Here is a 24,266-nt window from a genome sequence, read left to right as displayed (position 1 = left end):
TCCGTGTGAAAACACTCACATAATATATTGTTCTGCTCATCTGTTTGTCTTTAGATATAGCCTGCAGGATCCACGACCTCCTGACACTTTCTAACTCTAATCATTAATCAGGATTACTGTGACTATCTCATTACACAAGACGACATGCGAGGGAGGGAGGGAGGGAAAGAATTCATCAGTTTATACTTCCCTGCTTGCCTCAGGAATGTCTTTGGAGAGGCATTGATTTTTTTTTAAGCACTTTATTCTCCTGGAAGTGTGTCTTACAGTACAACTTGGCTTAAAAAAAGATCTCTGCATTTATCTGAGTCCCCAATGAACAAAAACCACACACATACTTTAGGGTTTTTCTTGAGAATGCTTAGCTGGCTGGGTCTTAAACAGGAAAGTACGACAGCCGTAATGAATATGAATACAAGGAATGTGTCCTGCAAACAGAACAAAAAAAAAAACATGACCACAGTTCTTTTATGTACGGTTCTTTTATTATTTATGGTGGATGTGTTAGTTAGTTGTCAAGACTTATGTTGCTGTTCAGGTTGAAAGGCTGTTTTGGTGGCTCTGGAGGACACAGTGAGGGGGAAGGCACCAGGTCAGTAGGGGAAGGGTGGAGGGTGATGGAGTGAGGTTGCCCCACATTGCTGATTTAAAGTTCAGTTTGCCACATGATGGTGACGTCAAGGAACAGAGTTGGACAAAAATGTAGCTAAACACAATTCCATATGTTACATGAGGCACACACAATTTAACTTTTGAATATGTTTGACCCCCTCAGATAGATTTTCTCTAATATTCTAACAAGACAGCTCATTAGCTATCTATCTAGCAAGATATCTCTGCAAGATGGCAGTGGTTTACTTTAAGCAAAATTAAGAGTTCCTTGTGTGTTTTTTCTTGTGTTCAACCAGCATGGTGAGTTTCTGTTTTTTTTAAAAATCCAGCTCTGTTCTCAAGAAGGCCAGGAACTAAAGCAAAGACAGCATTCAGAGGCAGCGTCACCCCCGAGAGAGAGAGAGAGCGGAGGTATCCTGTTGCTGAGCGTGAGTGGAGGCAGTGTGGCTGTGGAATCATGTGATCACAGTCGGGCCAGTGCGTCCAGTCCTCTCGTGAAGCTGAGAGATCTTAAGAGCGATGTCGACCAGAGGAGCCAGCATCACCTGGACGATGAGACGACACAAAGAACAAGAGCACGTATCACTTAAGGGCCCTGTGAGAATTCTTTGCATTGCACAATGTGAAAGTGAAAATATAGAGTAGCTCTGCTTTAAATCTCTCTCATATCTAGACATAACCTACTACACATGTAAATCAAACCTACCCGGCGTCGGCCAACTGAACCATTAACCCACTGGCCATTTATCTGTCAAGTTGAAATTCTGAAGCAGTATGTTTCTGTTTATCTATCCATTCATGGTGTCTGAGCGCTGAAGAGGATAAAGGGGCTCGAGTAGAACTTTTATTCACTTTCTTTTTTCTTGTACTACATCACCTCCCTGTCCACACCAGTCAACATGACTTTATGAAGTGTCTCACTGGAACTCACACTCTTTTATTTTCCCTCTGTGCTATATTTCCCTCTCTTCATACCGGCCTCGATAAGCTGCCATAACTCAAGATGTGGCCAAACATCTCCATCATCTCTCATGTTGAGTAAAAGCTCTGGAACTTGTTCTCGGAGAGCTCCACATAAGTGGGCCGTCCTGCACATTAACAGCCAGTTGGAAGGGTTTCTTTTGGGACCTATGTGAGCACACCATTGACTGTGGTCCCCTTGGCAGGTGATGGGGGTGACAAACTACATCATCCTTTTTAATTTAAATGATTTTACACATCCAGATGTACTTGTGAGAAAAGAGGAACTGCTGCTAAATGTTTATTTTCTTATCTGATGACTTCATTCCTTATTCCTCACTGGATCTATCTGGCTAGAATTACTCCTGATTGTCCTGACCTGTGGATCCTGGTAAATTTTCTGAGGGTCCTTCTCATAGCTGTCTATGTAGAGCCTGATGGTTGCTCCAGCACTTCCTGTGCCGCTGAGACGGAAAATGATACGAGAACCATCGGAGAAGATGATCCGGAGGCCCTGAGAGAGAGAAACAGAGAGAAAGACAGGGAAGATGGCGATGAATTTAAGTTTAGTACACTAGAGGTGAAAGATGTGAAGCTACAATATAATGTATGAGGCACAATAACTCCCAATGTTGCATGCCACACATGTTTTTCTGTATCACTATATACCTGGTTTTTGGACACGCTTCCATCCACAGGGTCCGTATAGGCAAAGTTGTCAGCAATAGCAACATCATAGGTCTTATCACCCGAGGAGAATTTCTTTCCTACAAAGGACGGGTCGAACATTGCTGTCTCCAGATCTTTTATCATCTTGTTGGCAGCATCTGAGTCAACCTCTTCATAGTCGTACCTGGATGGAAAGTACATTAACACAAAAATATCATCTGATGTCTAATTGAAATTTTTACTCCAAAAGTTTTTTAATATTTGGAAACACTTTTTGATTTTGTTGCAACAAATGCTGAAACTGTGAAAAAATGGTCTTGACACACTCGTGTGTCAACACACTAGTTTACACGTATGTAGTGCAGTTGTCATATTTACCACTAGATGGTGCCAGAATTCATTTGACCCCCATTATCCCATAGAATTTGTTCTAAAAACCAACCAAGCAAATACCTGCCCCGCCACAATGCTTAAAATGACACAAAACACTCCACGTTTGGCACACACACACACACACACACACACGGTCATGTTTCATCAAGTTTTCTGCAGGCATCATTCCTGACCTGGTGAAAAAGTTCCTGCCAAACTTCTGCCAGTGATCCTTCATGATCTCCTCCACGCTCAGTTTCCTGGTGGCTAAGATCGACAGCCACGCGAGCACGGCCCACAAGCCGTCCTTCTCACGGATGTGATCTGAGCCTGGTTGGTGAGCAGAGAGAAGTGGATGAGTGAAGTGAGTGTGTGAAGGGCACTGCTTTCTTTTACAGCTGAATAAATGTGATGAGTTGCACTCACCAGTGCCGAAGCTCTCCTCTCCACACAGTGAGAGTTTGCCAGCATCCATCAGATTCCCGAAGAACTTCCAGCCTGTTGGAGTCTCGTATAGCTGCATCTGCAGAGCTTTAGCCACACTGAAACAGAATGGCACACATCATAAACCGCATGGGAAAAACATAGATCGATGACTGATGGACCTTTTTTTTTTTTTAAATTTACCCAAGAAAGAAAAACTTTATATTAGCTGTTATGTTGTGTGGTTTTTACTTGTCCAGGGCTCCACTCGTTGGCATGCTGCGAGCCAGTCCTTTGACACCAGTCTTCTGGAAGTAAGGGATGCTGGTAATGTTGGCAGCAATTACAGCCACAGAGTCTGAGGGGTTCACAAAGAAGCCATGTTTACCCAGCACCATGTTGCGGTCCTAAAGTGGAGAAATAAATAAGACACCACAGAGAGATCAACAATCACAAAAGACATACAACACTAAAAGAATCAATTCCTAAGCTGTGGAAAATATTTTTCAGTATGGCGTCTGAGTTTGCCTCACTTAAACCCTTTGAATGAAAATGACCTGGATGACTGAGAATCTTTATTAACACTTTTCAGTATGGTGATTGGTGGCAGATCAGTTTAGTGCTGACCTGTGTGAGCGAAGGTAGCAGAGGAGTGACAAATTGTGCCTTAATAGGTTTTCTAAATGTGGTCTGCTCCTTTCACGAAACATGAGATAAGTGTCAGGGGAAAGCTAACAGCTAACTAAAAACATTCACTGTCCTCATTAAGTGTTGCCAAACTCAAAATGTCTCACCCTGAGACCCAGGCCGATTATTTTGATTACCGACTCTTGACTATTAAAGAGAAAAATAATACATTAAATTAAATTAAAAAACTAATCGGGCCAGACCTTATTAAATGCATTTTATTTGAGCTGACATCATAGACTCAAATCCAGACTCCAGACTCCACACCTCTGCTCTCACCTCTCCCCCAAATACACTGTCTGATTTAACAGCTGGAAAATAATCTTCTTACAAAAGTTACATCACTTACACCATCGCCATCAAAGGCGGCTCCAAAGTCATACTCTCCACCTTTCATGGTGTTGACCAGGTCGGCTGCGTACGTCAAGTTGGGGTCAGGGTGGTGGCCACCAAAGTCCTCCTGGGGGACGCAGTTGACTGCTGAGTTGGCTGGAGAACCCAGCTCTTCACACACAATCTTCTTCACATAGGGACCAACCACTAGAGGGAGGGCAAGAGCCATTAAAAGGGACAACACCATGTTGCTGGAGGCACTTCATCAACTAACATACCTCCGTGCATAGCATCCAGGCGGACATTAATGTGACTGGCTCCAGAGAGAAGCTCCTTCAGGGCGGCAAAGTCAAAGATGCCCCTTAGCATCTCAGCATAAGCCTCAACTGAGTCCACAATCTCCACTGTGACAAATCAGAAGGGAAAAAAACAAGACAGCAGTAGATGTCATGATAAAGAATTTGGACAAAAATGTTTACATTTGTTCTTACATTTTGAATAAAATACTCATCATATGTATTTAGGGTTATGGAAATTACAAGTGAATATTAAAAAGCAACATTAGTTTTAGTTCAAGACCACGCAGAATATGGCGATGTACCTGTGAAGGGCTTGAAAGTTTCCACATCAAATGTCTGCTTTCCGATCTTGGACAGATCCACTTTGAGCTCTGGGCAGATGTGATACTCCTGCAGGCCTTTACTGATCTCAAATATTTTGTTCGTGATGCCCTCTGGTGCAGGTCCTTGGGGGAAAAATGTAAATGTAATGAATATCCTGTATACAGATGAAAACGTTCCCATATAGTGTGAATGGAATGAATCCTAAAGTAACATTTTTCCAGTAAACCTCCTGAAGACGCCTCACCTCCACTGGAAATGTTGTACTTGATGCCAAAATCTCCACTGGGGCCTCCGGGGTTGTGGCTGGCTGTAAGAATAATACCACCCACTGCCTTAATTTTGCGGATCACACAGGAGACTGCTGGGGTGGACATGATGCCATTCTGACCAATAACAAGGTGATTTATCTGCAGGTACAAACACATGTATGGACACAGATGGAAAATGACACTTCAAAAATTTGATTCATGTTATTTAGGTGCTTTAATTTACACCAAGGACTTGAAACACTGTTAATCAATCAAAGTCAAAGACCCATATAGTGTCAGGCAGTACATTTTCAGTACAGATTCAGTATTTTCTAGTTACAGGGAGCATTTCGTAAGGACTTAACACTGACTTTATGTGTATCTTTCCTCCTTTTATAGTTTTGAAATCATGCCAAAATTCAAAAAACCAGGAACACTGTCTATTTGAGCAGGGACAGGTTTGCTTTATGTAAACATGTGAACAGCCGGGCCTCTGTTTCTGCAACATCTATGATACCATTTCCCCCCTGACAGCCCAGTTACCTAATATCAGCTGAAAATTGCAGCCCAGATCACACATCTTTTTATGCAACTGGCACCTCTGCTGAACTTTGCAGAAACGCTGCCTTGCAGATGCCACAACACAGACAGAAAGGACATCACAAGAGAGAGAAGGTCACAACAAACGCGGTCTAATTTTAATGCTTCGGAGCTATTTCATGCATTCACTTGCAAGTGACACTGGTGATGCCATCATTTCAAAATTTAAAGTAAAGCATAAGAGATGCACTGAAAATTCTATTCATGCATTCTGCACTTGACCCAGCAGCTTCCCTCTTATGCTCCAGACATATGCAGGGCAACGTGACTGGCTGCACGTTGCACATCACGCCCCCCAACTCGACTCAAACCGTTGCAGCATCATCAGAGTGAAGGCAGCCAGTGGCATCTCACCACCGCTTATTATGAAACAACACAATCTTTCTTCCTTTTACGCCACTAAAAACCTGTTTTTGCTCGTGTGTAGCGACGCACAGAGACCAGACCGGAGGTTGTTTGCGACATCTACACAAAAACAGTCGTTGATATCAAGGCTAAAAGCAAAGACAGTTCGTGTTAGTGTGTAAATGTCAAAGGTAATCGTTTGATATGCAAGTGCGCTCCTCATCCAAAAGATCACTGCGGTCAAGCAGGCTATCGGAGACCGTAGGAAAAACCCAGACGGCACCTGTTAGAGGGTTTCTGGATCGTTAAGCAGATTTCAATCTAAATGAAATCCTGTATGACAAGTAAAGGCAGGAATGTCATCCTCGCTCTAACAGTAGCAAAAAAGCGTGCAAGAGCATGCTATTAGCTGACAGTCATTCATTACATCACTTAGCATTAACGTCTTAAAATGAAGTGAATAACATTTGGACGCCTCGCTTTAAATTAAAATCACATTTTAGTATCATTTACAATGTAAAGAACAACTTCGCTGTCGGTATTTTTAACGCTTTCCTTTAAAATGGATTGTTGTTGATGTTAGCATTATGCTAGTAAAGTTAACCGACATCGCCTCATTGGCTAATGTTAAAGCTAGCCCACAAAAGTATTCATTTAATGGTTACTGAGGATACAGCTGACAGACTTGACAGCTAGCTTGGCTTAAACCTGCTAGCTAACATGCTATGTAACAGGAGTCTCAGGGTGCTATATTAGCTTAGCTACACACTCAGGAGGGGACTGGAAGGTGAACAATATTTCCTTTTTCTCACTGACCCCGTTGGCAGCTGCAATCTGAACGATCAGCTGAATCGCGTCTTTCATGAAAAACCTGCCGTCTCCTCCCACCACCAGAGTGGCCGCTTGGCGCTCAGCAGGCTCGATGACAGAGATAATGCTCTGGATGAAGTTTTCCGCATAGTGCTGGTTCTGCTGGAATACCGTCACCCTCTTCCTCAGACCGCTCGTCCCGGGCTTCTGGTCCGTGTACGGTTTGGTCTTCACTGTCGTGATTTTCACCATTTTTGACCCCCACTGAGCACCTATGGTTACCCCCCTGTGAGATCCGCAGTCTGGTCCGAGGAGAAGGCGACTGCAGTGTCAGAGCAGCCACGCGTACACACCGGACAACTCCCCCCTCCAAGGCACCCGCCTTCTGGAGTTATTAAAGGGCAAGCAGGGAGCATGGAGGAGCAACACAACGCATTCATATCATCTCACCATGTTTCTAACCCTCACTCTGTGCCTATAATAATATAAACTTATAACATCTATTCCATATTATTATCCTATTATTATTATTATTATTATTATCTTCATTTCATGTTGCTAACCCTCACTTTGTGTCTATATTAATATAAACTTCTAAGATCTATTCCATATATCATTATTATTATTATTATTATCTTCATTTCATGTTGCTTTTACTCTCTTAAATGGAATTCTGAATAATTTATTTGAAAATGTATAATTTTGTTGTCATAACTTTTTGGAATAAACCCATAAAATAAATAATATGTGTACATTTAAAAATAAGTTTTGGCATACTCAACATTCACAAAAACAAGAAAGAAAGAAAAATACTGACATATATTGATATAATATTCAAATGTTGTGTTTAGCATACAGCCATCGTATTCAGTTACAATGGCCTCATCCATGCAGAAATCCACCTGGACAGACTTTTGAACCTTTAAGGTCAAGTAATATGCACAGAAGGGTCAATGACTGCAGGGCTAACCCATACCTTTCTGTTACATAAAACAGATAATGCATAATTAATAAAACATTGAAACAATTCTCTGTGAAGAAAGACTGATTTTAATGTAACAGAGTTTCCTATAAATAGAGAAAGATGTTGCAGCAGTTTATTTCAGTGATCGGGTGCATTTAGCAGAGAGACGGTTGGGAAACGGTCCACTTTGGGTCACTGCTGTTTGCTTGTTGCATCACAGTGTGTTTGATCATCATAAGCAGAACAAAGTTTACCATCAGACCTACACAACAGTGGGGCGTGCATATGTGTGTGAGTGGAGGTTGTTTTTCAGTCATGATATGCATCTATATATAGTATACACATGCATACAATGTCTCTCTTTAGTCTTTAGGACAAGTGTCAAGAGCAGAGATCACTTATTCTCAGGGCTTGTAGTTCAGTTTTAGGTCTGAGCAGTCCAGTGATACTGAACCTCTGCGTTGGGAAAAGAAGAGCAGACAGAAGCTCAGGACATTAAATACATCTCACACTCCATGTGGCATTTAGTTAGTGGCCTCTACTGTTTCAGCAGAAAAAGTCAAAGGGCAAATAATGGCCTGGGAGATATATATAGGAGGTCAAGAGTGTAGTCAGCCAGAAAGGCCAAGGGCAAATAAAGTTTAGACCTGAGTGCAATGCAAAGGAATGCATTTCCTTGCCAGTGTTAAATCCCCACAGACCCATACAGTATTGAGAGTATAGAGACCAGCAGCTACACAGAGATTTTGTGCAGAGCTGACACAGCCTTTAAATACATTAAGAACTTTGTTTTTCACTTGCTAATTGTGGCTTTTAAATGGCTGCATCTCAATGTGAAGCTAGTGCATGTGAATGTGAAGCTTCCTCACATGTTCAACAACTGGTTGTCACCCGAATGTTTTCATATTGCTTTTATATGATCAAACAATGTCTAATTAAATGACAAAGGCACATTTAAGCAACAGAAAAATCAAAAGAAACTATAATAACAATAGAAAAAACAGACATCACTATGACTAATCTGAATTTACATTCATAATATAATGCTTTTGAATATGTATTTGGATAATGATGCTTACCATTGTAACTACGATTTCAGGTTCTAATATAGCTACCTTGCCACAGCTTCACATGCTGGGCAGTATGGTCTCTACACAGTTGTAAGTCCAGTCTTGTTTCTCACTGATGGGCAGGACATGTTGGCACACCTAGTGGAAAAGCACATACATGGTTAACACCACATATTCATTCAGTGTCACTGTAAATGTAGTCAAGAAGAAGAGGTAGTATATAGGAAGATGTCTTACGATCTTTGTCCTGGCTGGGACTTCTACAGCGAACACAGTCATGCCTCTGCTGCTACAGCAGTTCCTGCTCTGCTCATTGTTCACATGGACAGTCACTTTCTGGTTAGTCTGCAAAAAAACAAATGTGTTGGTAATCTGAGCATATGCACAAATTAGCATGAAAATAACAGGTAATTCCCAGTTCACCCCCAAATCAACCTCCACACATGATAACCAGGTACACCGTTTCCACTGTTCAGGAGTTCCTTTATGTCAGCGGGCCATTCTTTCAGAGTTGAGTGCTTGTTGCTATGAGAATGGATACCACTGCTGCATATCAATTACAAAAGGACTGAATGGTCTCTAACATCCAAAGACTGAAACAGTAGCCTGTATAGAAATTAACTGACTCTTATACAAACACCATGTGGTCATTTCATTTACTTATTGTTTATAATGTAAAATACTGTGTGCATTAATAAACATCTCTGTATTATTTATTCATTTAATGTTGGAAAATGCTCCCCCTAGTGACTGTGCTATTGTATTGCTCAATGAGTATCATACTCCATGCTTTAAACCTGTGATGCTACCTGTACAAACAGACAATTATGCTTACATGCACTATGAGGTTTACCTTGTTGGCTATGAGAGAGGAGATCCTGTGCTCTCCCCTGTAGGTGTAGATGAAGACATTGTCCTGTCCCCTCAGTGCTTTGGCCCCTGCCCTAGCTGTTATAGACCTCTGGAGGGCCTGGTTCAGGAGTTTAGGCCCCAAGTCCAGATTGAGAGGCTGGATGGATGGTTGACTGCTTTCACAGTGCACATGTATCTGAAATGGACAAGCCTGGACGACAAAGAAGAAGAAGAAGAAGAATTGAATCCATCAGTCTGTACTGGTTGTGTTTGGGTGTGTGTTTATAAATTCACCTCCACCAGCTCCAGCATACGATTGTAGCCCATAGCCTCCAGTGTGACCCACAAGTCTGTTGAGTCTCCATCTTTCTCTGTGGCCTCCATCAGATTCAGCTCCATGAACCCCTGTCGTGTCAGCTGGTTCTTTCTCATATCAAAGTTTTCTGCCCAAACAAATAACAAGATGGTGGACCTCTCCTTTCAAAACCATTCAACAATAACTTTTATCTGATAAGTACCTTTGCAGATGGCCCAGGCATCCTTGTCACATTTCTCCCCACTGGTCCTTAGCTCAAAGAAATTGTACTCCTCCAAGCTGAGCAATCCATTACCATCCAGGTCTATCACCTCAAAGATGTCAGACAGCACCTCCCTGTGTTAGAAATAGAGCATTACAGAGAAATGTGAACATGAGTGTTTATTTATCTGTCTTTTTCCACCGATAAGGTGTTTTTATTCTAGCAAAGACTGACTGAAGCAGGCTCACCTGAGCTCCCTAGAAAGGTCTAGCTCTCCAGTGTCTGTCCTGTAGACCAGCTCCACAGGTTTATTGGAAAGACTCTTTTTGCTCCTTTTCTTTAATCTGCAGCCACTTGTGAAGGGAAGCAGGTAGTACGTCCCAGCATTCAGTTCTCCTTTCCAAATAAACTTCTGCAGGAACAGGTACATAAATAAATATACATCAAAACAGTTTATTAATTGATGTAATAGTAAATGTACAAGCATACTTCTTTGTCCTTTGACTCTGTGAAACAGACAAAAGTTGAGTCCTCTTTGGTTTCCCCAGCTGTCATGACAAAGACAGCTGTGTCCACTGTCAACCACGATGAAGCCTTATCTGAAGAATACAGCCAGATTTGAACATTTCAGTGCTGATGACTGCCTTATACCATGTGTAATTTTACTCAATAAAAATGTACTCAGAACAATGGGACATCCTAAAACCTAGCTCCTGCTCCAGGTTTATGGAATGAATCTGCACCCTCTTTATAAATTATCTTCTACTGAGCTGATACATGTGGCTTGTTGATTCATGATGTAAAAGACAAGTCAAAAAACACTAAGGTACGCTAGTCAGTCACTTTTTTTTACCTTTAGAAACTAATCGCTAAAACAGTGAAGAAGGACAAATTAGAATCAAACCAGTTTCCATTGATAATAAATATAAAACAGTGCAAGTACCTACCAGGGCTGTGGCTGAGGCTGAGTGGTTGGATGGTTAGGTAGACACTGGTTGTCTGGGGAACATGGAGCTTGTACTGCAGAGAAGCGATGGTCCCATCCTCCTCTACAAAGAAACATCCCTTCATAGAACCGTTGTGCCATTCCTGGAAAAATGCAAAATATTTCTTTTTAACTTAGAGACTCAAAACATTAATGTAAACTGAGGATAATAAACAATGAGAATAACAATTTGTCAGACTTTTATAGAGGCAGTTGTTTACTATTTTAAGCCCGTTACAATACTTACACTATAATTTATGTGTATCCTAATATATTTATTTTATGTGCGGCTGCAACAAATGGATTTGCAATTTGACAACAAAATGCATTTATTCATTCAACAGAAACCAAAACTAATTTGCTGTTCCTATTAAAAAGGGGATTGATCTTGTGACAGGGGGGAAGCATATTTTGGGATGAAAAAGTGAATTAAGCAGTCAGTCGTAACAGCGAAGTGGCTCGCTTGATTAACACAAACTGCCATTGTGATAATTACAACTTCAATTTTCATGCGGCATATTTATTATCACAGTTTATGTCAGCTCGGAAAAACACATGTTGTACACACAGTGATCCAGAGGAGGGCAGAAGAGCCACGCTGTGCTTCTGCTGCAGGCTGAAGTGAATCTCCCTGTAGGACCTGATATGGCGAATTGGAGTCCATTTAACTTTGATAAATACAGCCTTTTCGATCTTGGGCGAGCGGTCATTCAAAACTATCAAGAGGCTACTTTGGCGATATTTATGTATCCTAATATTTCTCTCATTTTGAAATCCTGTTGTTCCTTTGTCTGGCAGCACAACTGAAATGAGGTAATAATTTGAAATTGAACAGGAACATCAACACGAGGAAGTTTTCATTCTGCTCATTGGAGACACATTAAATGAAAACACAGTTGGTGTGGACACACAGTAAGAGGACATTGAGGGCCATGCAAGTCTGGAATAGGCTATATATCCTTTTAGTGGACAAATAAATCACCAAGTTAAACAAAGAAAGTACCATAAAGACGGAGCATGTCACTCCTTTAGAGAAAAGCCATTTTCTCAAAGTATTTATCTTGGGCTGTGAGAGGCATAAAAGATCAAACCATAACACTTCAGTGGTTTGTCCAGACAATATTAAATGAGGGAAAGTGCCATGGGCAGCCATCCACTGCTTAAAGACATCAGAATTAATGCCCCCATAGAGAGAGGGTCAGCCTGCAGACTAATACAGGCACTGTCACCTGCTCCGGCCTCAGGTCTGATTTACTGTTTCACAGAGGGTCGCAGGAAAACCACCCAGCCGCAAACACAACCACACACTCCAACACACACATTTAACCTGCAACCTTGCCATTTTCTTCATTTATCCAACCTACACAATGGAATAATACTCACTGCACAGGTTACTATTCATAAAACACATATTTGCATTCCTCGAGGCCCACACACCGTTACAAAAACACGTCCTATCCTCCACCCACCACCCTCCCAATTATCAGCCTCTGGCAATATAGAAGCCAATACGTCGTGCAGAAGTTCCCCCTCAGAGGTAATCTCTGGACACACATTTTTTTTTTTCCACCACAATGATGTCTGGCCCTTTCCAATCTCAACACGGTGCCTGGACCTGAGAGATGGAGCAGGAGGCTGTTGTGTTTATTTATTTATTTACTCACTGCTGTAAAGAAAACCAGCCGAGGTTAAGCCTAAAAGAGTGAAAACATAGAGTGCGGGATCAATACAGTGTATATCTATCCACCCTGGGCTGAATTCGCCCATCAAAAAGTGCGCTGTGAGGTATGGAAAGTCCTCCTTATAACTCTGTCCCTCATAGGAGCCCACATACCACGACTTCCAGTAGGTTCAATGCAGCAGTTCAAGGCTTATAGAAGATGATAAGCATGCACTGTTAATCTTGTAAAATTAAATTTCCTAATTAAATTCCATTTTCTGTCATAAATTGCTATTAAAGACACATTGCACTGCTACTAAAGATGAGTTATAGATGGTCTTTGGAGCTGAGGCAATGTATCATATATTCAGTTCATCATCTGAAAATGAGCTGGCAACTATTTTGATAATCTGATAATTGTTGCAAAGTTTATTTAAATAAAAATGAAAAAAAAAGTTGTCTAGTCCCGAAAATGTGAAGACTTGATTTGTCTTTGTCTATTTACATGATTGTTTTAGGTTATCAAATAAAGAAAGGCTAGTTAAAGAAGCATCCAATGAAATTTAGCACATTTATTTTGCCTGAAGATTTAAATTCCCTCAGGACAGTCCTGGTTCACAAGAATGTGACTGACCAACAACCAGTAAACAGAAAGCCTCAGGCCAGAGTTGTCACTGCTGCAGAGGTGTACAAATAATGACAAATTAATCAATAATTAAGTAATAACTGGATGTAGCTAGGGGGTTACCTGTAAACCCAGGGGCTCTGGGATTTTGCTGGTCTTCGTGCTGCTGGATGTCATCATTGTGATTGAATTGGACAAAGACGACCGTCTGCTGCGAGCAGAGGAAGGACGAGAGGACGATCGAGTGTCTGAGGAGAAAAACACACACACCCTCGGTCAGAAGCAGGAATATTTAATTTGAAAAAACATACGCAAAAAATCCATGTAAAAATATTGTGGCAAAGCTTGATTTACTGACTGACAGATTAGGTACATCCCTCCCCTCCCACCAAACAGTAAACACACTTTAAAAAGAGAGATGAGGTGCACAACATAATTGACACTGTAATCTGTCTTCTCAGAAGTCCATTCCAAATTTCCAGGGATGCTGGCTGCGCTACATTTGGTTCTAAGAAAGTGTGATTTCAAGTTCAGGCTCCTTTGAATTAATTATGGAGGCTGTTTAAATCACAAATGGCATAACAGCCCCCTATCAAATCCATTATCTCGCACAACTTTTTTCTTCGAACACTAATTGAAGCCAGAAAATATCAATTTACTAATGAGGGGGCTGATTGTTTCCAAGCTTGGGAAATCAAGATGCAAAGCAATGTGATGGGCTTATCAGCAAATTACTGTCACATACAAATAAATAGACCTTCTGTCATGGTATTAGTCATGGATACATTTGGTACTGATGGCAGTATTTTAATCTACAAAGCCAAATGTGGACAAAGATGCACTGAAATGTGGCTTAACAAAAGCCTCAGTGTGAGTTTATATTGAATGCTTCTGTGGTGCTGGAAGTGATCAGAGAAACACAATTAAACAATGAGTTAAACAATCAAACACAATTACACAAGCATAATTACTATCATCAACAATCACAGTTAAAATATATGCATTTCACAGATTTTACTAGAACTATTTTATACTGACAAATGTGAGGCCAAATGAGCAGTCAAAACTGTGTTTGAGCTCCAAGAATAACACATTCACCACATGCGATCATGCGGCATCTCGTGTCAGAGCCTTGTTATAATGTAACGGATATAAATCAATACATGGGAGAAGCACAATAATGTGATAATCCCGACTACTATCTGGGAGCTCATTTGTTTTTGCAGTGGTGGTCGACTGGGCCTCCCCCTAATCCCTCATCATCTCCCCAGTGAGAAGTGGTGGAATCCTCCAAATCAATAACACGAACATGGACTGACCACTTAAATCAACCCCATCTATCTTCCCACCGTGGGCCTGTCCCTGGCTTCCTCATGCTGGATTCTTTTCTGCTTATCTTCACTGTAGTGATTCTAAAGTGAGAAAGAGTTTTACATCCCCTTAAAAAAAGGTAAGAGGAGGTACATATTACTCTATGTCTGTTGTCCAAGCAACAAAAACATATCACATGGAGCTTTAACTTCAAAGTGATAGTTGAAACGCAGTGTCCGTCTGTTAGACTAGACAGAGCTTTTGTCAATCCCTTAATGGCAGAAATGATTACCCAAATCAAAACCCTTTACACTCTCCTCCCTCCAAACAAGCTGCCCTAATTGTGTGGCTATTATGATGTATGGACGGCCTTAATGAGGTGATTTGTCATAGCAGGAGTGAAAAATCGATCAATAACAGAGTTATTATTTATTCATCAAAAATAATCTGTGAGGCGTATTGGGGCAATCGAGGTGCGTATGAGCGTGCATCCAAATATGAGAATCTGGAGAGGACTACCACTGTGCTGCTACCAAAGGCTTCTACCTTAGTTAGTGCAAGACAAGCTGTTATTTTTATTAAAAAAAGATGATGATTGCTAAAATTCAAATATTCTCATTTGTACTAGCTTAGTCTAAGAAGTCAAATGTTGCACCTTTTTTAAGTGTTGTGTCTGGATCTGCCTGTTGAGTTGCAGCAGAGACTTGTGCGGCTGCTGCTGAACTCTTTGGAGGGCTGTATGATTGACTGCCAAAGTTCTGTCTCTTCAGCTTGGCATCAGCCTCAAGCTTCTCCAAAGCCGCCATTTGACACTTCTCTACTGTCGACACAAGCAATCTGCAAAACTGACAGCAAAGAGGGAAAGCAGCAGTAAGAGGATGACACATGAGCAACAAAGAGGGGCACAAATGTTTATAATTTGGATGGATGTCACATTTTAACGTGAGATTATGGCCTTAAATAAAGAAAACTTTTGAAAAGGATGAATCCTAAATGATCAATATATTATCTTTACATAGACTTGATAAACTGTACATGTAGTAAATGGTATGTAAAGTAAAGCAGGAAGGATTAGCAGAAGTCACTTCATGCTCGTCTAAACTTACTTCTTCATAGTCCAGTTTGCCATCCTTGTTGACGTCAGCCATTGAGAAAATAGTGTTTACCTCCTCAGCGGTCATTTTCTCTCCTCTCTAAAAGACATGCTTCTTTTAATTTAAAGAAAGTATCAGGACAAAAATAACAACTTGATTCAACATCTGTAAAAAAAAAAAAACAAAGACAGAAAAAAAAATCTAAAGCAAAGAGAAATCTGTAGCCACACTGTTGCAGATCTGTCAAATACATGACGTTTAGGTTTTATGATGTCTACTTACAGTGGTTAGGGCCTTCTCCAGTTCACTGTGTGAGATGTAACCATCGCCATTTACGTCCATCTTTTTGAAAGCTCTCAGCAGATCACTTTCTTCAGTTTTCTTGTCATTCTTGAGAATCTCACAGAAGTCATCAAAGTTCAGTTTAGATGTTCTGTTGGTCCAGTATTTATTGAGAGTAGCATGAGATGGATTTCTACCAGCCTGCTGGAGAACTGAACAAAAAAAGAAGAAAAAAAACATTTTCTAGTTGCAAAAAGCAGACAGCATACACACGTTTGTCATTTGTTTATGGTGAGAAGTATTTGACTAAAATTGTCCCAAATATAGCACTTTACATATGATTTTATGAAAATGTATTTACCTACACGAACATTTAACATCAGACAGTAGCTTACCGCGACATAACTGCTGTTTCGAAGATATGTTTGTCAAACTAGATCTGAACACAGCCAGGTACGCGGCTCTGCACTGCATATAGAAAGCCTCCTCCTCGTCGGACGGACGGGGAGACTCCTGAAAAGACATCTTTGAAAGGTTTCCACTTGGTTACCGTTAGCTAGGTCTCTCCACCATTAAAAACGACGTCTGCCTCCTGTGGTAGCTAAAACGGGCTAAACTCTATGAGTTTATCGCAATTTTTGGACGGTTAAAATAATCTAAAAACATGCTAAATGTATTTTATTTCCTCAAACTCGCATTAGCAACAGCACTTGTCATCCACGGCTTGTCTGTTGCTAGGTAAATTAAAAAAACTCAACAGTGCGCATTGTAAAAGACACGACGGAAACAAAGGATCAGAACATAACAGTTCCGCTTACTACTATAACTATTGCAATGCTTTTTTTTTTAAAAAAAAAGTATCTATATTATATATACATAGAAAAAAAATATAAAAAATAGATATGTGGCTCATAAAATGTTTTTGTTGTATAGTTTTGATATGTTTTAGCAACCGGAACCTAGTACGTGACGGGACATATTTAGCACGGACTGTTTGAGTGTAGCAAAGGCGCTTGTTTCATAAAGTGGCAGAGAACCGACGGTGAGTTTCTGTTGCATTTTTAAAGTAAAATTACGTGACTATATTTGATTATTACAGCTAAACAGAGATGTCAAACAATTAATACGACTCCAGTGATGTTCACATTGTATGTCACAATGGGGGTACGTTTCCTGAAAGACTTTTACTGACCAGTAACATTAAGCTAGTATTTCGTTGCTCATTCAAACTTGGGGGAAATGCAGCGAGGGGGTCGATATTTTAATGCCCAAACAAGTTTGCAAAAGGGCATGTGTCAGTATAATTAGTAAATATGGTAATGCTAATGGGTTAGTGTTGAAGTGCACACAGATAGTCTCAAATGCCTACTAGCTAAAACAATCTATTAACTGTTTACTCTTGTTTTAACAGTGTCAGGAGACCTATCAACATTAACAATGGTCACAATGTACGGTAAGTAGATTCTACAGAGCCACGGTTATCCCACGGTGTTCCTGTAAAACAGGGTGAAATGTTTGTGTTTTCCCTCCACTTAGCATCCAGATGCTAAAATACCATTAGCTGCTGGAAACCTCCTCAACCTCTGACTGCAAGTTCTCAATCACTTGTGTTGATAAATTGCAGATCTCTGAAAAGATGACCAGTGCTAAGCATGAATCCTTTAAAGCATTAAAGTGGGAAAGACACATTTATTTAATCAACATGGGTAAAACACACTTGAAGCTGCAAAAGTTGCTGGTTGTATTTTTCTATTGGTTTTTCCCAGATAACCAGTTTCAGAAAGTCCAATTTAGTTAAGTTCTGTTTAATTGATATAGTTGTGTAACTTTATGATCATTTTCAATTTTGGGGACAGGGGTGGATGTGGTTCAGGTGGTAGAGTGGTTGACCTGATCCCCCCACCCTGGCTGAATGCTGATGTGTCCCTGGAAAAGACATTTAACCCAAAGTTGCTTGAGGTGCAAGTACTTTGAGTACGGTACCTTGTTTAAAGTGCTATATAAATGTACAGCTTTAGTTGTATAACTTTATGAAACTTAAGGTATATGTGACTGTGAGCCATGGGTTTGCAGACATATATGTTTGTTCTCAGTGACCTTATCTTTATGGGATAGATAATGTAAGCACATATGAACCTGAGACCTTTGCAAAAAAAATATTTTTCATCAGATTAGTTTTTTCTCTGCCGCTGTCAACACAAAAGGATCCAAAGTCTGAATAAAGCACAGAGTTGCTGAGATTTCCCTTTTTATGAGTTGCTATATTTCAATTGCCACACTTTCCTGATGGTCATGATGACATATCAGAATTTAACGACAGGAGACGCGGAATGGCGGGGATCCATCACTGGCCAAATTATCAGTGATTTACATAGCACTAAAAATAGTTGTATAAGAGTCACTTAACACAAGAACCATTTCCTTAGCCGAGGCAGACATTTGGAATCTGGGCCATCCATCAAGACAAGCATTAGTTTTTTAATTTTATAGGGCCTTCACTAATGTGTTACACGAGCTGAGGTTTACAGTACATTCATAACACTCACTTGATTATGTCATATTAAGGGTCATTTGGGGCACACCGGTTATTTCACTTATTACAAGTTCCATGATAAATGTCTTTTTTTGTGAGAAAAAGTGGAAGCCCACACTGCCACATTAAAACCAGATATCACTTGAATGTGCACACATTCTAGTTGTGCCAGTTCTCTGTCGCCTCTGATTGGGATTATATTGAACGGTCTTTCTTTTATTATTTTCCTTAAACTTATTTAAGTTCATCCAGTGATTTACAGTTTTCTATTGTCTCGACATGACAGCGAGTCATTTTTCATGTAGGGCACACTGTCAGACTTTGTTGTTCTGCTCTCGGCCACATTGGACTCCCTGCGATCTAAACTGGTACGATCTGTGAATGCATTTATCAGGGCCAGGAAAGAACTGAAGGAAATATTCTTGAGAAAGAGTCTTTCTCTGTTCCTAAATCTTTAGAACAGGCGGAAATGTCTCTATCTCCATCATAGCTTCAGACTGAGAGATGATGATTTTTATTACATTCTGAATATTCACATCTGACACAGACTCTCATTCTAGAACGGCTGCTGCTCAGAGGGTTGTGTTTTAGATCTTTTTCTTTATTTCCACTGATGCCTGTCTTTTTTTTTTTTTTTTTTAAACCTATTTCTTGTGTATTGCTTTTTTTATTTTCTGTATATTAATGAGTCAGCAGAGGGCAGCAGCGAACAAGGACATTTCTGCTCTTGATCATGCTGATTTGAAAGCTCAACAGACACAGAGGGCAGACAGTACACAAAGCGACTTTCACTGTTGGAAGCGATTGTCAGAAAAATCGGGGCAAAATTGAGGTTGAGTATTATTCGTTCCGATTAAGGATTGAGATTTATTTGTGGCAAAAATGGTAGTAAATAGAAAGCAAACACAGGGATAGCGAGAGGATATCCCCACTTTATAATGATTCTTATAACATTTTTGTCTAAGATGACATGAAACAGCTTTAAAAGACAACCTTTTAATTCTCTTTAAAAGAATTCTTCTTAAAAGAATTCATGGAAAGCAGTTTTGTGACCAATTGTTCAGTTGACTTTGGAATTAAAAAGGAAAACCAACGTTATCACGAGGCTGTTTGATTCCTGAGGACATCCCCATATGCCGCTATTTGATTTGCTTTTTCCTGCATCTTCTTTGCTACTTAACATTAGCTGCATCAATGGATGCTTGTTTAAGTTGTTCAGACAATTGTCTGCTGTGCGACCTTTGGAGAAAAACAACATTTTGTTCTGGTTACACAAACAAGTCAATGAGTAGATTTCCTAGGGAAAGAATTAATTTGATTATTTTAGGCACATATTGTGCCTGCAGCAGAGCAATTCTTGTGATTCAATCATACAATGGCGACTTGTGGAAAATGAATGGGGGTTATTGTCAGGAAGCAAGCTTGTTTTCCGATAAGGTTGTTAGAAATTATTTTAATTCGTTCCAGTAAGGCAGCCAAACATACATGATACATTGTGGATCCACACCCCAGGAATGTCACATTTTTTGTCACATGGTGGATCCGTGAAATTTATCAGTTTTGCATAAACGTCCTTACAACAACAGACTTCACAATGTCAAGGCAAATAGCTGAGAGAGAATTGGCCCTCTATGTGCATTGAGACACACATTTTAAGTAAACAAACTGTTATTCAAAGCTACTGAGGAGCCCTGGCCTATATCTGCTGGGAGTGTGAAATCCAGACAGATGATGTTGATGGTATCTTGAAGTGTGATCCTGCTCTAGTGTAAAATGTTTGTTCAGATAGGCTGATATCCATTTACGCTGTGTATCCATGTGCCAAGCTCAGGGTGCAAAGTGTACAGAATAGTGCTTTATGAGGATTATGTGCTGTCCTTTTCCCTAACTCTACATTATGAATAGAATACTTTCATCCATGTATTACTATATAATTTGTTTATGTGCAAAAATATTTATATTCTAAATATGGGTTTGACTAATTCCCTAGATAGTTTCCATTAAGGTTTATAATACTAATGAAAGTATAGATGCACTGAGGCATCACAGGGCATTTTAAAGTGAAAGTGTCATTGTAAGTAAGGCACAACAGTCCATTACCTGAGAAAAGCCGTTACAGCTGTAGGTCACATTATCATGTGTGAGAAGAGTCTGCATACTTATTGTCTGTTGTTTGTTTGCCTCCTTACCTCTGGACGGAGCAGGCAAACATGCATGTAAACAGACCACAGATGCATACAAATAGGCATACACAATGGTATCCTTTAGAGCATGACTACACTACTTTTTGTATAGCCACAACTGACATCTGTTTGATAATGGTGCATTTACAGACCACTTCTACCTCCACTCATCTGTGCAATAACTGTTAATATGTAAACTGTTTTTGATTCTATTCTATTCTATATTTTATCGGTAGTTTATTTTATAATGTATATATCTTTTCTTAACTTATCCTTTGCTGTCTGCATCTGCTGTTGCAAAAATGCAATTTCCCCATTGTGGGACTAATAAAGGTTTCTTAATCTTAATTTTAATTGTAAATTAAAGAGGGTCAAAGTTATCCACACTGACAACAAAACGTTTTAAAGAAACAAGGTTGTTGACTCATCCTGCTCTATAGGGTGTGTACTAAGTTTGGAGCCAATGAAATGGCCGTCCCACCACCATCTATCTCTTCTTCACCAGGAGCTCTGCCGGCTTTTTAGCCCTGTCACAGTCTGGAGAGAAGAGGTCCTCCATGACAGAGAACGGACTTGTTAAAATGCAAAGATGTCTAACATCAGCCAAGATTAGCTACAATAAGCTATATAGCCTAATATTATAGGTGTGCTTTACTACCCATAGCTCCACTCTTTAAGGTGCCAAGACAAGCCGTTGGCACCTCCACTATGGCAAGGTGGTCAAGTAAATCCTTCCAGACAGTTAAACCTTTAAGACCCTTCTTCCCTGGCCTTCTCTCCCTGTTCACCCTTTTTCCTGCCTTGTCATTCCCCCTTTCCACCTTCTGCTGTGATAGTTAAACCTACCTTTTTTTTTCCTTCGGAGTGAGAGTTCAGCGTTAAGAAGCGCTTACGACTGTCCTTTAAGGTTAACAAAAGTTTCAGTAAGCATTCTAAAGAAGTCACTTTCAGTGAGCAATCAGGCTTGGGGCGAGCATAAATCCTCTGGGTATCATCGCGGCATTACAAATACCCGCAGCGCCTGTATGTGCTGATGACTACAAAATTGAAAAAGAAAGGCCCTAATAATTCTGAGGCAAGTTTCCCTCAGCAGTAGGTATTGATTATTTGTGTGTGGTGAGAGATTTGGAAAATTCAATTAAAGGAGTTGTGCAAAGGATTCATAAATTCAGCCCCTCCAACCCGTATCGAGACATGGTTATGTTCTAAATCAATGCTGCACTTCACAATATATTTTCTTAGGAACATAAAAATAAATAACATTTAAACAGTTCTGCTTACTACAGAAACAAATTTTATTTTCTCTGAAGATTTTTAGCAACAGTCAAATACTGACTTGTGCACATCTTCAGAGGGGTAACGTATTTTTATTGCAGTTTTTCCCATAAGGAAATCCTATATAATATGAATTTTGAGATGACAAAATGAGGGGAAAGGGTACGGCTCAGCAGTGTAAAAATTGATCAGGCTATAGATGGGGCTACGTTGGAGGAAGATTTGTATGTCAGCAGTAATGGGCTGGATTAAAAAGAAGATTCCTTAAGATGTCATAAAAGTGATGGGGCTGTGTCACGGCAGGTCGCAGCCCGGCCAGCTCTGGCGCATCAATCGTAAGAGGACTCACGGACAGATGCCACCTACCCATTGGGAGAGTTTTATGCTTTCTGATTGAACACATGGTCGCAATTAAAGTGGGGAAGAGTTGTATATTAGACTGTTTTGGTCCAACTGAAGCCGGTGGCCTTCGATCGACACAGTGGACTGCAGCGTATGCACTCTTTGTAGATGTGATTTCTGATTTAGTAAACGTCATTGCATTTTATCCTACGGAGCAAAAAAAAATATACCTCAGTGTTCCTTTGAATTATTAGTGTGGAAAGTGTTCTTTCAGATAGAGTTCAGGGTCACAACAATAGTAATTGGCTTTAATTATTGGATGAAATTCTTTTAGAAGGTTTATCTGATATTTAGTGACTTACTCACCTAAACCTAAAGTCATGCATTTGTTATTTGTCTTGTATTTCTGGCATGTTTTTTTTTCAATATTCTATAAATCATGTTCATTCCTCACTTTTCTGACCCACAATCCTCTGCACCAATGAAGTTATGTCACATGACTGACTACAACAACAAGTGCAGCATTGTGAGCTTGGTAAACAATATCATATTGTGTTACACATAAGAGAAACATAACATCAACTGTTTTATCAATGATATTATGTAAGCAAGGCCAGTTAAATGTGCATAGTATGCACAAAAATGCTAATTTCACCTGTATGTATAGCACACAGAGGCCAAGACAGATCGTATGTGTAAATACAAACCTGCATAAGCAGACCGATCCATGGCTCTGAATGCAAATAGATGGATAGCTGTAGTGACTATTCTCACCCAGGTGTAAATAGACAGTCTGAAATGTTTGACTTTCATCCCCCACCAGGAGGAAAAAGAAAAAGCTCCCACAACTTTCTACAATCAGTTGTGGCCTCAGGTGCAATAATCCACTTCAGCTCTAATTTTGAGTATAATCTGAAAAATGACAGAAACCTACTTCTGTATGAACATTTATCTGTTAACAAAAAGCATCAGTTTATGCAAAACATGCCTCTCTCCTTTGAGTCTTGACAGTGTGTGTAATATCACTGGGTGCCAGAGGGGTTACAATCATGTTTTCCCCTCCCATATTCCCCAGGTTTTTGTTAGCGAGGCATCTGGTTGTTGACAGCTAATGGAATTGCTCTTCACCTCTTGTGCGTATGATCCCGCAGAGATAAGGAGGGAGATGAATGTGGAATCTGTGCTGTCAGTTGTGAGGCTGAGATGTCTTGGAAGCCGTCATTCATTTGTAGGCGAAGTGTCTGAAACGGTAGGAGCGAATCCCTCTGACATGTTAGACCCCCGTCTCACCGCCGGAGCCTCTGTCTGGCAGCTGACAAATGTTGATTCTACATTTACCACAATGCCGCCACGCTGTGCAAATAATGTTCTTTCAGATGGCAACCCTCATCCCCTTTATGGCTAAAACTATGCCATCCTCCCCACCTGCACAGTTTAACACCTTTGAAAAGTAAACCTGTGTGTGTGTGTGTGTGTGTGGGAGGAGGAGATGGGAGCAAACTGTCTTACACAACACAGTAGTCTCTTTATTTGGCAGCGCCTGGGAAGGCCGAGGCCTCTCGCTGCCCGAGTCGACCTAAGCAACAGCTGGTGTTCACAGCAACATTTCCTATTTCTGCCTAAGGTGGATCGTGTAACTCTCACTTTATCACCCTTAGAGGCCACGTGAAGGACAAAGCCAGCACGCCCATAAACAAAACTAATGTTTTGATACAGGCCTCTTTAGAGATTGATAAAGAGATCCATGCTGCTTTGAATACCCACAATCCACCACTGACACATTAAAGTCTCTCTGCTCCTTTACACTTAAAAATAACTTGTGATTTTCTTATTTTCCCAACGTTTTTAGTTGTAAAGATACAATATTTACTTATCGGCTGCTACCTACCA

At 40.3% G+C, this 24,266-nt stretch overlaps 2 protein-coding genes across 2 annotated transcripts; both read right to left on the bottom strand.

Annotated features, from left to right (window-relative positions):
- Positions 1-463: 463 nt before the first annotated feature.
- pgm1 (phosphoglucomutase 1) lies at positions 464-7,055 on the bottom strand. The gene is made up of 11 exons (XM_028404383.1): positions 6,689-7,055; positions 4,924-5,086; positions 4,658-4,801; positions 4,335-4,460; positions 4,073-4,263; positions 3,289-3,443; positions 3,040-3,155; positions 2,808-2,943; positions 2,242-2,425; positions 1,952-2,086; positions 464-1,157 (listed from the first exon to the last, which is right to left on the bottom strand). Exons 1-11 carry the CDS (start codon positions 6,932-6,934, stop codon positions 1,068-1,070), a joined length of 1,686 nt encoding a protein of 561 aa, XP_028260184.1. The 5' UTR covers positions 6,935-7,055; the 3' UTR covers positions 464-1,067.
- Positions 7,056-7,774: 719 nt separating this feature from the next.
- Positions 7,775-16,768, bottom strand: efcab7 (EF-hand calcium binding domain 7). Its single transcript, XM_028403905.1, has 13 exons — positions 16,439-16,768; positions 16,044-16,255; positions 15,774-15,860; positions 15,323-15,512; positions 13,480-13,604; positions 11,034-11,175; positions 10,576-10,685; positions 10,335-10,498; positions 10,087-10,220; positions 9,863-10,011; positions 9,570-9,779; positions 8,954-9,061; positions 7,775-8,854 (listed from the first exon to the last, which is right to left on the bottom strand). The coding sequence occupies exons 1-13, from the start codon at positions 16,566-16,568 to the stop codon at positions 8,774-8,776; spliced, it is 1,842 nt and encodes a 613-aa protein (XP_028259706.1). The 5' UTR covers positions 16,569-16,768; the 3' UTR covers positions 7,775-8,773.
- Positions 16,769-24,266: the final 7,498 nt, after the last annotated feature.

This window comes from Parambassis ranga, chromosome 4 (genome assembly GCF_900634625.1).
Source record: "Parambassis ranga chromosome 4, fParRan2.1, whole genome shotgun sequence".
NCBI classification, from domain to species: Eukaryota; Metazoa; Chordata; class Actinopteri; family Ambassidae; genus Parambassis; species Parambassis ranga.
This window is presented reverse-complemented; position numbering and strand designations above follow the sequence as displayed.